The 15,467-nt window shown below is 34.0% G+C and overlaps 1 protein-coding gene across 1 annotated transcript in view; it reads right to left on the bottom strand.

The window, feature by feature from the left end:
- Positions 1–15,467, bottom strand: part of LOC123245328 (ABC-type organic anion transporter ABCA8-like) — a 114,015-nt gene that overhangs the window by 57,109 nt on the left and 41,439 nt on the right. Inside the window, exons 11-12 of the mRNA XM_044674176.1 lie at positions 14,240–14,405; positions 6,763–6,821 (exon numbers count right to left, since the gene is read on the bottom strand). Coding sequence (XP_044530111.1) covers positions 6,763–6,821; positions 14,240–14,405 — 225 coding nt within the window. The remainder of the gene's footprint in view (positions 1–6,762; positions 6,822–14,239; positions 14,406–15,467) is intronic.

Here is a 15,467-nt window from a genome sequence, read left to right as displayed (position 1 = left end):
GTGGATTGAAAGCCAGGCCTAGAGATGGGAGGTCCTAGGTTCAAAAATGAGCTCAGACCCTTCCTGCCTATGTGACTCTGGGCAAGTCACTTAACCCCCATTGTCTAGCCTTTACTGCTTTTCTGCCTTAGAACCAATACACAGTAAGTGATTCTAAGACAGAATGTAACGATTAAAAAAAAAAGTTAATGATAGGGTAAAAAAAGGTAAGATAAAAAAATCATTTGAAACTCCAAAGAAAAAACAAATAAATTCAAAATAAAACTCAGAAAAAGTTGATAAAAGGTAAAATTCTATTTATAATTTTTGCTAAAAATTGAATTACGTTCACATTAACCTACAAAAAATATATATGGAACAATCTAAAAATATTTTCAAAAGGATTAAAAGTTTTATTAAATAATGTAAGAGAAAGTTACTATACACTATTAGATCTATAGATAATAATTCAAAACATCAATAATTTTGAAAAAATTATAAATTCAATGCAATTTTAAAACTGTGATATCAGTTCAACTATTAGCAGGCTATCTTACAAAGTAAAATAAAAAATGAAAGTAAAATTTATTCATTAAAAGTTGAGAAGTCCAAGGAGAAATATTAAAAAATAACATTGACAATTGACCATTGCAATTCAGATTTCAAAATATGCCTAAACCTTATCCGATCTGACCCTGGACAAAAAAATGTAAGAATAAGTCAATCCAATTCAGGTCTCACAGTAGACACAATTGTGGAATGGCTGGTTCTCACAAATCTTTCTAATATGATGAGTATTTTTTAAAGTTATTCCATGCAAAAAAGAATAATTAAAGTTGAATCCATAAGATAAGAATATAGAAATACTGAACAAGATAAAACAAAAAGAAAAACCCAACATGAAACAATATAAGGCAACTTAAACATTTAAAGTTCCTAGTCAATAGTCCTGTCTTTAAGATGATTCGTATTTGTAGTTAGCACAAGGAAGTAGGTTGTTTTGGAGGCCGGATGTGTGGGTCTATGTCAAATTACTTCATGGAAGTGACTCAATTTGAACCTCCCATTATAGCGTAAGACATGGAAGGCAGTGATTATGCCCAATCATGTGAATTAAAGGCAATACATCTAGGGAAGCAGGGGGGAATAGTGGGTAACAGCAGTGCAGAACTAGCTAAAATGTTCCCAGGGGACTGGAAATCCAGCTGGGGTCATTCCACAAAATTTTACTCAAGGCAGGAGACATCTATACTCCTACAATCCAAAATCTGTGAGGAAGCTGAGGAGGCTTATCATCAGGGCTCTATGTAACTGTAGAATGTATCAGGTAGGAGGTGTCCTCAATCTAATGAAAATGCAAGAAAAAGTCTGAAGGACAAAAAGTCCAAGAGAGAAAAGATGTAGTAAAACTAGTTCTCAAGTAGAGAAGCTAACAGTGAGACCCAAAGACAGAAGGAGAAATTAATAATAAAATACAAAAGGGGATAACAACATAGCAAATAAATATAATACTGCAAAGGAAAATGGAGGAAATTTTAGTGGGAAAAAAAAGAATTCTCTATACTTCCTATATATCATGGAAAAATAGGAAGAAACTCCAAAAAGATTTAAAAGAAAAATAAACTCTTTCTGTGTAGGTGTATATGTAAACACACACACACATACACACACGACATCATGAAATTAGGTCAGAAATCATCTCTCAGTGAAGACATAAAAGAAACAAATGTCAGGTTATAAAAATTAAGATATATGATGGAGAATATATGCAAAAAGGAAGAGTCTGGAGGTTTTATATTAAGGATTAGGTAAAGATATTCATTGTCAACACTTTTATTTAATATAGTGCTAGAAATACTACTTATAGCAATAACGAGAAAAAGGAATTGAGGGACTAAACATAGCTGAAGAATAAATAAACTTAACATTTTATAAATAATATGATGATTTATTTAGAGAATTTTAATGAATCAAATAAAATTAATTGAAATAATAGCTTTAGCAAAGTGACACAATATAAAATAAATCTATATAATTCATCATTTTCTTAAAAAATGCAGAAATAAGAGAGAAAAATTCTATTTAAAGGATTGTTTGACCATTCCCCAATTGGTAAATGGTAAAGTGCAGTTTTCAGAAGAAGAGATCAAAGTTATCAATAGTGTTAGTGAGGAAAGGAAAGAATGGGTGCAAATAGGTAAGAGAGAGATTTTGCGCCGAGATCAGTGTGCTGGATCTTACTGCATGCTCTGTAACTATAGAGCTTATTCTGGAATGTGGGGAATATATAAAGGAGTACACAGAGAGTTGCCAAGGGGCTTTTGGACTTCCTCTTGAGGAAACAGCCTGAAGCTGATAATTTCCTCCTGCTTGTGATCTGTATGAGACTAGGAACGGTTTGGTTCATATCCCTTTGAAGCCGAAGCTACCTATTCTGTTGTCCTGTTTGGATATATCCTGTCTACTTTGTGATCCACTCATGTTCCAGTGTCCTAAGAGAGTGTTCCCAGCTGCTGAGAAGATCTGTGTCCAGCAATCCAGTGAATCTGTCTATCATGGGAAGGCGTATGGCCATCTTGGGTCTAAACAACCAGGGTTGATCCTTGAGATAAAGGTTCAGTCTAACCTACTTTGAAGAACTATATACCTTGCCAACATTTATCTGGGATGATTATAGTGTCAGGTAGTTAGGGATTTGTAGACAGCCAGAGTAAGGACTTAAGGAGCTTGGAAGACCAGAAGAAACCCCTTTGCAGGGGCTGTAGAAGGGAGAAGTTTTAGCTAGATCCCTTAGTTTAGGGCATCCTATCCTTTAATCTTCCCTTCCGTCTTACCATGGTTAAAATAAACCATGACCTGTTTTGTAAAATCTGTCTAAGAGACTGAGAAGTGCACTGGGCCCTGGGAGAAGCCTTTCAGACCCTCCTCACTGTGAGTTACTAGACTAGAAAGATCTGATCGGTGCAGTAACCAAAAGTGATTCCAGGAGATTGATTATAAAGAACTTTACCCAACTCCTAGTGGAAAAATGATGGACTAAATATGCATGATGAGACAGTGATTTTTGGACATGGCTAATGTGGGAATTTTTTTTGTTTGATTATTCATATTTGTTACAAGTTTCTTTCCCCACCACAGGTAGTCGACTATAGCTATATAATGATCCTTTCATCTGATATTTCTCCCTTCATGAATTTATATTTCATTAACAAATTTTTATTTTATCTTTAAAATATTTTTTTCATGTTTACATAATGCACTTTCTTTCCCTCCCCCCTCATGGATCAATAAACATGTCCACTGGCTTATACATATATACAAATTATATTATTATAATATATATATATATATCCTAGCCCATGGCTGTTCCTTTCCCAAGCCTGATTATATCCTGTCAGTGTAGTTTGGACACTCCCATTTCTTTGTAGCCATGGAAATGTCAATCAATCATATTTCTCTGTCCTTAGTTCCCCAAAAGGTAAATAAATTCCCCAAGTTCCACTGTTCTTCAGAGCCATCATCTAACTGTGTGATTTCTCCCAGGGATACTGTTGCTAGAGTGCCAGAGCCTTTGGCTCTGTGTGGTTTTTGGGTGCTTGACTCTGTGAGGAGGCCTAATTTTTGAACACCATCCCTCTCCTGATTAAAGACTTAGATTTTCTGCTCATTTTAATATTTCTGTGTTTTTTCCAAATTAACAAAGTTTTCCCAGTAAGGTCAAGGGTAAAGCAAGGATGCCCATTATCACCTCTACTATTCAATATTGTACTAGAAACAACTGTAATATAAGGGCAAGGGCTAGGCAAACGGGGCTAAGTGACTCTGAGACCAGACTTGAACCTAGGTTCTCCTGACTCCAGGCCTGGCTCTCTATCCACTGTGCCACCTAGAAATGCTAGCTTTAGCAATTAGAGAATAAAAAGAAATTGAAAAAATTAAATTTGTTAATGAGGAAGATAAACTATCACTTTTTGCAGATAATATGATGATGTACTTAAAGAATCAAATAAGAAACTAGTTGAATAATTAATAATTTTTAGCAAAGTTTCAGGATACAAAATAAACCCACAAAAATCATTAGCATTTCTCTCTATATTACCAACAAATTCCAGTAGCAAGAGATAGAAAGAGAAATTCCATTTAAAATAGCTTAAGAGAATACAAAATAACAGGGAGTGTATTTGCCAAAAAAAAAAAAAAACACTGGAATTATAGGAACACAATTGTAAAACACTTTTTATACAAATAAAGCTAGATCTAAACAATCGAGAAAATATTAATTGTTCATGTGTAGGCTGAGCCAATATAATAAAAATTGCAATTCTACCCAAATTAATTTACTTATTAATTGCCATAGTAATCAAATTACCAAAAAAAGTATTTTATAGAACTAGAAAGACAACAACAAAATTCATCTGGAAGAATAAGAAGTCAAGAATATCAAGAGAATTAATGAAAAAAAGTGGCTTAACAGTATAAGATCTCAAATTGTAATATAAAGTAATAATCAGGAAGACACTTTGGCATAGACTAAGAAATAAAATCATGGAACAAAGGAATAGGTTAGATACATAATATACACCATTAAATGACCATACTAATCTAGCATCTGATGAACCCAAAGATCCCAGGTTTTGCTATAAGAACAACCTATTTGATAAAAACTATTGGGAAAACTGGAGAGCAGTATCACAGAAACTAGGTATAGACCAGTATCTCACACTCTATAACAAGAAAAGGTCAAAATGGATATGTAATTTAGACATAAAGGGAGATACCATAAAAGCAAATTAGAGGAAAAAGGAATATTTAACCTCTCAGATCTATGTTAAAGGGAAAAATCTATGACCAAATAGGAGATAGAGATCATTATGAGAAGTAAAATAAATAATTTTAATTATATTTAATTTAAGGTTTTGTAAAAACAAAACCAGTGTAATCAAGATTAAAAGGGAAATAACAAACTGGGAAAAATTTTTTACAGCAAATTTCTCTGATAAAGGCCTAATTTCTCAACTACATAGAGAACCGAGTCAAATTTATAAGAATGGAAGTCATTCCTCAACTGAAATCGTCAAAGGTTATAAACAAGGAGTTTTCAGATGAAGAAATGCTATCAATAAATTATATGAAAAAATATTCTAAATCACTATTGACTAAGGAAATGCAAAGTAAAATAAGTACCACTAATGCCTATCAGATTGGCCAATATGACAGCAAAGGAAAATGGATAAATGTTGTAGGGGATATGGCAAAATTGGGGCAATAATTTATTGCTGAAGGAGTTGGGAACTGATCCAACCATACTAGAAGACAATTTTAACTATACACAAAGGGCTATGAAAGTGTGCCTACCATTTGATCTATTAGACTCACTTGTATGTATCCCAAGGAGATAAAGAAGAGGAGGAGGAGGAAAGGACACATATATGTAAAAATCTTTATGTAGTGGCAAAGTATTGGAAATTCTTTGGAATTGGAAATTGAAGGAGATGTGCATCAATTGGGTAACAGGTAACAAATTGTGATATATGATGGTGATGGAATGCTACTGTGCTCTAAGGAATAATGAACAGGATGATTTCAGAAAAAGCTAGAAAGACTTTTTTACTGATAAATTGATTCAGTGAAGTAAACAGAACCAGGAGACCAATGTACATAGAAACAGCAATATCATACAATGATCTGTGATAATTAGATGAAGTCTACACTGCCCATCTTTAGATTTAATCACCAAAGGTGAGAGGCCTTCAAATTCTGGGAAGTCTGTAACCCACGTGTGCTGTAGTGGGTGATGAATCAGAATCAACTGACTGTCCCCTAGGCAGTACTATGAGAAGTGTCTATTGTGATTGGACATGCAAATTAGGTGGGAGGCACAGGAAGTGATGCATAAGTGACCCCTTTAAAAGGTGAAGGTCCTCAGTCAACTGGGAGCTTCTGATGAAGAGGGCAGCTGATGAAGGAGCTCTTCTGGTCGGTGAAGGAGTGTTGAGACCTTGGTGAGACTACTTTAAATATCTCCTTTTGAATTCCACGTGGTGAGTTTAAAGACTGAATCTTCCTGAACTTCTCTTAAGGAACTTTTTTAATAGACTCTGTGAATGAAGTTTTGCTTCATTCACCTTCAGGCCTCTGGCCCTCTGACTCTCCCTATGGGTTAATTAGATCTACTTGGATTAATTAGAGTATCATAGTAAATTACCTACTGGGTTAGATTCTTATTTCCTTATTTTTCTCTCTCTCTTCTTAATTGTAAATAAAATTCCATAAAAGTCAATTTTGACTTGAGATTATTCTTAATTGAGGATTGATAATAGTTCAATCCTCTGGCAACCATCTTTTAATATATTGAACCCAAAAAACCCCTTTCCCCCCCTTACAGATCAGCTGTGAAAGATTTAGCTATTCTTAGCAACACAATGATCCAGGGCAATTCAGAAGGACTTGTAAGAAAGAATGCTATCCACCTCCAGAGAAAGAACTGTTGGAGTTGGAAGAAACAGATCAAAGAATTCTATTTTTCACCTTAGTTTATGTTTTTATTTTGGGTTTTGATTTCAGGCTTTGATTCCCACAGGAAGTAATGCCAAAAGAAAAGTTAACTCTTTTTAAGATCAAAAAAAAGAAGAAAGGATAAAGTAATTGTTTTTTACATTCCAAGAGTATGTTCTATCCTGAAGGGCATAGTCCTTTATATTTATATTCTGTTCTGTCAGAAATCATTACCAAGTCATTTTAAATGCATTTAAAAAGTCAATACAATTCACTTTTTTGTCTTACCTTTCAAAGCTTCTACTTTTTCAGGCTTCCCTTTATATTCCTTTTTAATATTTCTGATTCTGAAATGAGATTAAACACTCCTTTCAGTAATTTAACCAATGTAAACTGCCACCTCAGAAGTACAAATAGTAAAGTTTATGAGTAGCCCTAGAAAGAGTGATGCAAAGTGCTGTGTTTTGTGTGTGTGTGTGTGTGTGTGTGTGTGTGTGTTTTATATATCTATATCTATATATATATATAGATATATTGCAAAGAAGGGATGTTTGAGATCTATACCTTTTTCTGGGTCTTGGGTAGGTAGGCATTGAATTTTTAATTTCATTGGCATAGAGAACTTCTGGTATGTAAATGTTGTATATTGATGCAAATGGAAACTCATCTGGAACTTATAATCGTTGAGAGTGCTAAGAAATGAGCTGCCCTTGGTCACAAAATTAGTAAGTGCCAGATGTAAGACTTGAACCTAGGTTTTGTGTAAATAGAATTAGCCAGATCCCATTAATAGTCAAGAATCTACTCAACCCAGGCGTGCTGATGATGTCACTCCCACCTCCCTTAGTGGGGAGGGGAGACGAGTTACCCACATGTGACAATAAGTAACAAATCAGTCCAAATCAATGTAGAAACTGCCATTTGTCCATTTGAATTAGAGGTGGACCACAGGAAGTGATGAAAGACACTATCCCTTTAAGTAAGTTAGGGAACTTCCTGTGGGGCAGTTGCCGTCTGGAACTGGAGGAAGAAGCATCTCCTGAGACCACAGACAGCTTACACTCTGTATTGTCACGTGGGTAAGTTAGGCTGACTTCATTGGCCTAGCTGGGCCAATTCTAACTCTGCCTATCTGGCTGTTGGGCCTTGTGGCTTACAGCTTCATTTATTTAGACTTCTAACCTCCCTCTTTTCTTTATCCCTACTTACCTTCCTGATTGTAAATAAACTCCTCAACCCGATGCTGACTTGGGTCTGATTTAATTATGGAATCAACCTGAATTGTTGATTCCTGGCGGCCACATAATTTTAAGATATAACTATAATAACTAAATTTTAATTTTTACAGTTTGCCTGAGTTAGAGATTTCCTCTGATTGCTATCTCTCATATTTTTATCTTTTTTTCTAATTTTCTAATTTATTAATTTTTACTTGTCTTCTTTCAACAAAGTATAATTGCAGTGTACTATTGCTTTTTCTTTTGTTTCCCAGAATTCTTATGACTTTAGAACAATATCATCATGTATACATCAATGATTCCTAGATAACTCTTTGAGATTGTAGTTGATTGATCATATAAATTTAGTCATATTAAAGCCTCTAAATTAATCACTCATTTATATGTTACTCATATAACTTCATAAGATCTTGCTATCTGTCCAGATGTTTCACATTTTACTACTCATGAGAATTTAATGGCATGTATTAATTTGAAGATTTTACCCAGTACAACCTATTCTAAAACAGTTTAAAAATATTCAATCAGATAAATCAACATTATGGCAACCAAAGTTTGAAGGTTATTTGCTACTCACCCAAAGACCTGCCCATTTTTATTTCTATCCTTTGTGCGTATCTTACATAGAAATGTATACAATTAGAGCTAGAAATAACCTTAGAAACCATTTATTCCAAATCCTGCACTTTATAAACAAGGGGAATAAAGCTTAGAAAGGTAAAGTGACTAACCAAGGTTAATGAATAAGGCATAGTATTTTGTTCCATGTCTATTGATCACATATTTCGTATTTGCGAAGTGTTTAGGCCCCTCTTAAACATTATAGGATAGAAGAAAGGCATAATACATGTGCCCTGTCCATAGGAAGCATGCAATGTAGGTAGGACTAATTATAATTATGACAGAAAAAAATACAAAGATAGTAAGGTGATTATTTCTGTCATGAAGTTGTTAATTGCTTAGTTGGGCCTTTAAGTAAATATCATAAGAAATCAGAGAAGGGAGAGCTCAGTGTGAGCAAGAATAATCCTAAAGGCTTCATTTACAACAAATATCTACAATGAGCTTATCCTCAAAAAATATTTGGTATTTGAATTTGGTAGGAATATAAATCATATTTTTGACATAAATCCTCTTCTATCTTTCCCAGTTTTTACAACACTAACTTCTCCAACATTTTCTCATTTCCCCAAATCAGTCTGGCAAAATATAGAAGTGAAGTATGATTAGCATAAGAGAAGTTCTTGTTGCAATGTACAAAAAGTATTTTTTAAAAAATATTTCATAACAGAAACTGAATATCTAGTGACATCCTCATGAGACATGGCTTTTAGTACCTCATTATAGCTTTTATTTATGTTTTAAATATTTTCAATTTATTATTTATTTACATCTAATGTTCTTTTAAAAAACTTTTGGAGTTCCTAATTCTATACTTCCATCTAGCCCCTTCCCCCACCCATTGAGAAAGTAAGCAATATGATATTAACTATACATGTGAAATCATTCAAGACATTTCCATATTAGCCATTTTATAAAAAAGGCAAGAAAAAATTATACTTCAATTTTCATTCAGTTTTAATAGGATTTCTCTCTGGCAGTAGATAGCATTTTTCATCATGAGTTCTTTGGAATTGTCTTGGTTCATTGTATGAATAGGAAGAGTTTCACAGTTGATCATCAGTATATTACTGTTCCTGAGTACAGCGATCTCTTCGTTGGCTCACTCATTATGCATCAATTCATATGTCTTTCCATGTTTTTTCTGAAACCATCTGCCACATTATTTCTTATAACACAATAATACTGTTATCACAATTATATACAACTTGTTCAGCTATTCACCAATTGATAGGTGTCCTTTCACTTTCTAATTATTTGCACCACAAAAAGAGCTGCTATAAATATTTTTGTACATATAGGTCCTTTTCTTTTTTCATTGATTTCTTTGGGGGTACAGATTTAGTAGTGCTATTGTTGGGTTAAAAAGTAGGAATACTTTTATTATCCTTTGGTTGTAGAGTCAAATTATTCTCCACAATGGTGAGACTAACTAGTTCACAATTCTGCCAACAACATATTAATGCCCCAATTTTTTCACATCCTTTCCAGAACAGTTATCCTTCACTATTGCTGGAGTTACATTTATTATAATATTTATGTATATTTTAAGGCTTTATAAATCCTTCCCACTCTCTTATAAACCTTTTCCACACTCTTATAAACACTTCATATGCTCTTAGACACTTTTCTTTCAGAAGTCTAAGAAGGTTTAGAACATTTGAGTGGCATAGGGCTTGAAATAAATTCAGTTTTATGAAAACTTCCATAACATCGCAGAGCAACACTATGCCCAGTGATCCAACATCGATGTGAAGGGGACAAGGAGAGATGATAAATATATGGGCACAGTGCAGAAAAGCAAAGAGACTGATGCTACAATCACTGAGCCAATCAGCACCCAGGATATAGAACACAGCACTGTGGTTGGTCACCTTTCATTCCATTAGCCAACAGTGTGCAGGTTAAAAAACCCACCATACAGTGAAGCACTGATAGAGCAAGGGACAACTATATTTGTCATTTCCCCTTTTTATCATGTTTGACAATCTGATAAGTGTGAGGTGGTACCTCAGAGTGGTTTGAATTTGCGTTCCTTCCTTCTAATCTAATTTAGAGCCTTTTGTTAACACAGACTACTGGTTTTTATTCCTTTTTCCTCAGAATATTGCCTGGGTATATAATTTGATGACATATCATTTGGAGAATGACTCTCATATAAATATAAGATTTGTAAATCTTATAAATTTGACTCAATTGCCTATATATTTGAGAAATAAGGCCTTTGTCACAGAAACTTGTAAATTCCTCCTACCCAAGTCCCATGTTTTTTTCTGCTTTCTTTCTCATTTTGGCGACATTGATATCATTTGTGCCTGTAAGCATTTGGATAAGCTGCCATTTGGGACATATATGTTTAGTTTTGATATGATTTCATTGCTTATTATACATATTAACAAAATATTGTTTTCTTGATCATCTATATTTTGCTTTTGTCTGAGATCATGATAGCTACCCTTTGCCTTTTTTTTAAATCTCAATGGAAGTATAATAGATTTTGTTCCAGCCCCATTATTTAAATTCTATGTGTGTTTCTGATCGTTTCCCTCCTTTAATCTGCCCTCCCTTTTATCACACACTTCTTTATATTATCCCCTTCTCCATCTATTCCATTATTGGGTAAGATAGATATCTTTACTCAAGTAAGTATAGAGATAAATATATCTGTGTGTATTTCCCTGTTTAAACTTCCAATGGAAACAAATTTCAAGTGTTTTTTTTTTTTCATTTCTCCATTTCCCCCATTCATTGTAAAAGCTTTTCCTTTTGTGCCACCTTTATGTGAGCCATTTTTCCTCATTCTTTAACTCCTTTCTTTTTCTTCCAGTATATTCCTGTTTCTAATGCCTTCATTTTTTGAGATCATCCTAACATTATCAATTGGAAGGATTTTGCTACTACTTAGCTGCCATTTTGTCTTCAAGCTCTCTATATTTTAGATAACGGACCTCTATCCAAGCATTCTATAAATTTTCTCCCAACTTACTCTTTTCCTTCTAATCTTGGCTATGTAAGTTTTATTTGTGCAACTCCTTTTAAATTTAGTGTATTCAAAATTTTTCATTTTATATTTCACAATGCTTTTTATTTCTTGTTTATATATAAATTCCTCTCCTTTCCATAAATTTGAAAGGTGATATGTTCCCTGTTATTCTAATTTGGTTATGCTATCTCCCTTTATGTTGAGATCATTTATCAATTTTGAATATATCTTGGCAAATTGTTTAAGATACTGGTTTATATCTAGTTTCAGCCTGATTGCTTTCTAATTTTCCCAACAATTTTAATCAAATAGTGAATTCTTACTCCAAAAGCTTGGATCTTTAATTTTGTCAAACAAAAGGTTGCTAAAATCTTTTATGACTGTTTGTGTTATGTCTTTTCTGTTGTACCGATTTACTTTTATATTTCTTACCCAATACCAAATAGTTATAATAATTACTGCTTTATAATATAGTTCAAAATATTGTACCTCTAAGCCTCCTTCCTTTTAATTTTTATTAATTCCTTTGATATTCTTGACCTTTTGTTTTTCCAAGTTAATTTTGTTATTATTTTTTCTAGTTCACTAAAATAGTTTTTAATTAATGATTTTAATTTTAATAACAAATTTCCTCATTAGTTTTCCAAAGTTATATGATCCAGATTCTCTCTCTCTCTACTTCCCTCCCCACTCTCAGAGGTGGCAAGCAACTCAATTGGGGTTAGACATGTATTGTCATGCAAAACATGTTTCCATATTATTAATTTTTAAGTGAATAATATTATAAAATCCTAAACATATTCCCAAATAATCAAGTGATAAATTGTTTGTTTCCATCTGCATTCTTACTCCAATAGTTCTTTCTCTGGAGGTGGATAACATTCTTTTTCATAAGTCTCTCACAATTGTTCTAGATCAGTGATGGGCAAACTATTCCCCGTGTGCCAGATCCAGGCCATAGTTTGCCCATCCCTGCCTTAAGCAATTCCGTAAGGCAGTGCTAAGTCTATTATGTTGGATTGTTCCAAAATATTCTTGTTACTGTGTACAATGTTTTCCTGGTTCTACTTATTTCACTCTGTATCAGTTCATGTAGTTCTTGCTAGCTCTTTCTGAAATAATCTTGTTCATCATTCTTTATAGCACAATCATATGCCAGAATTGTAGTCATTCCTCAATTCATGGACATGCCTTTAGTTTCCAATTCTTTGCTACCACAAAGAGAGCAGTTATACATATTTTTGTACAAAGAAATCCTTTCCCATTTAAAAAATCTCTTTGGGATACAGACCTAGAAGTTTATTATTGGATTAAAGGTTATGCATTCTTTTATAGCCCTTTGGGCATAATTCCAAATTGCCCTCCAAAATGATTGGATGAGTTCACAAATCCACTAGCATTGCATTAGTGCCCATATTCCCTCCAACATTTATCATTTTTCCTTTATTTTCAATTTGCCCAGTCTGATAAGTATGAAATGATACCTCAGTGTTGTATTAATTTTCATTTCTCTAATAAAGAGTGATTTAGTCTACGTTTTCATATGATTATTGATAGCTTTGAAATCTTCATCTGAAACTGCCCATTCATTTCCTTTGAACCCTTATCAATTGGGGAATAACTTGGATTTTTATAAATTTGATTTAGTTCTTTATATATTTGAGAGATGAGACCTTTATCAGAGAAATTTGTTGTAAATTTTTTTTTCCTGGTTTGTTGCTCCCCTTCTAATCTTGGTTACACTGGGTTTTTTTTTGTACAAAAAACATGTTAGTTTAATATAATATAAATTATTCATTTTATATCTTATAATATTCTGTATCTTTTTTTTACCATAAATTCTTTCCTTCTTAATAGATCTGACAGGTAGACTATTCTATGTTCCCCTAATATACTTATAATATCACTTGTTATGTTTAAATCATATACTCATTTTGACTTTCTCTTGGCATAGGATCTATATCTTATCTAAACCTAATTTTTGCCATAGTTTTCCAATTTTCCCAGCAGTTTTTGTCAAATAGTGAGTTTTTATCCCCAAAGCCGGGATAATTGGGTTTATCAAACACTATATTTCCAAGATCATTTACCCCTAATCTATTCCATTGATCCACTCTTCTATTTATTATCCAGTAGCAGATTGTTTTGATGATTACCCCTTTATATATAGTACAATTTAAGATCTGGTACTACTAGGCCACCATCCTTCACATTTTTCCCCTTTATATTCTTGATCTTTTGTTCTTCTAGATGAATTTTGTTAATGTTTTTTTCTGGTTCTATAAAATTATTTCTGGGTAGTTTGATTGCTATGGCACTGAGTAAGTAAATTAATTATGTGGGATTGTAATTTTTATTATACTAGGAATGAAAAGAAAGCTCAAAAATTCACTGCATCCCTCAGGTAAAGATAAATATTGAAAACTGTTATGCATGATTTTTTTTTAAAATTTTTAAACCCTTAACTTCTGTGTATTGACTTATAGGTGGAAGAGTGGTAAGGGTAGGCAATGAGGGTCAAGTGACTTGCCCAGGGTCACACAGCTGGGAAGTGTCTGAGGCCGGATTTGAACCTAGGACCTCCCGTCTCTAGGCCTGGCTCTCAATCCACTGAGCTACCCAGCTGCCCCCTATGCATGATTTTTAATGGGATTTTCTGCTTAAAACAGGTGTGCGTGAGTGCGTGTGTGTGTGTGTGCGTGTGTGTGTGTGTGTGTGTGTGTGTGTGTGTGTGTGTGTGTGTGTTTGATGGAGATTTTGAAATGAGGTCCAGGGGAAGGCATAGAAAAAGAAAGACTCACAATTTTGTATGATCCATCCACTTTGCACAGTGGACTTTCAGTTTGCCCAAGGAAAGCTCTGAGACAACTTGTTGGTGAATAGCCTATCACTTTTCTTTCTGTACATTAAGGAAATTAATTACCTGATAGCTTCTTTCCCATGAAATTCTGGAGGCACTGGTTCAAAAGAGTCAGACCAATATGTAGAGTTAGTCTCATTCTCTAGTAACTGATGATCAGCCCTATGGTAAGGGCACCAAAATGAAGACTTCAGGAAAAACAAAGGAGAATATTGTCTTCCATATTCACCTAATGAAACAAGACACAATTAGATAAATACTTAATTCTAAAAAAATTATCAAGTCTCTGTTCTATGCCAAGATTCAGTGATAAATATGAAACAACTCCTTGCTCTAATGGAGTTTACATTCTACGGAGGGGGCTGCAGGCTGGAATATAGCATATAAAAATAATTACGATGCAAGATAAATTGAAGAGTGAGAAATAACTTGAAAATGTGGGAATCTGAGAAATCTGGGAAAGTTTCATGGAGGAGGAGGTGGCAACTGAGATGAGTCTTAAAAGAAGAATTCTAGGGGGCAGCTGGGTAGCTCAGTGGAGTGAGAGTCAGGCCTAGAGACAGGAGGTCCTAGGTTCAAAGCCGGCCTCAGCCACTTCCCAGCTGTGTGACCCTGGGCAAGTCACTTGACCCCCATTGCCCACCCTTACCAATCTTCCACCTATGAGACAATACACCGAAGTACAAGGGTTTAAAAAAAAAAGAAAAGAAGAATTCTGAGTTTAAGAGGGAAAACATTTGAGACCTTCATCTGAAAGAATAGAGGAAGAAATGAAATATCATGCTTGGGGTACAGCTAATAATATAGTTAGACAGGAATGGTAAGGTCAGAAAAGGGAGAAGCATGAAAAAAGGATAAGAAAGATGACTTACAAAGCCAGAATTTCCAACAAGTATGGAAGAATGATGCTTTAAGATGCTTTAAGATAGACAAAATAATGATAGTAGCCTTGGTACCCTGTCATTGTATTCATTTTCACACATTAGAAAGAACATGCCTAAACTTCATCAGTCCATCTACATGTCACTGAAAACTTGCTCTGTGTCCCTTAGACTGCAGGCTCCCAACCCTATAAGAAGGCAGGAGGACATTCTTATAACCTATCAAAAGTTTTTCTCACCTGACCACAATGCCTCTCTCATATAGTTGTTGATTTTTCCTATTTACACTTTTCCTTTAGTTTCTGGCACCTGTTACCTTTATACAAACTATAATAACTTTCTTGATATTGAACCATGTTTTAAAATATCCTATCCTGTATCCTCTTTCATATTGAAGTCACTGATCATTT

This window comes from Gracilinanus agilis, chromosome 4, assembly GCF_016433145.1.
Source record: "Gracilinanus agilis isolate LMUSP501 chromosome 4, AgileGrace, whole genome shotgun sequence".
Lineage (NCBI taxonomy): Eukaryota > Metazoa > Chordata > Mammalia > Didelphimorphia > Didelphidae > Gracilinanus > Gracilinanus agilis.
Note: the sequence above shows the minus strand (reverse complement) of the source record. Positions and strands in the feature narration are given on the sequence as shown.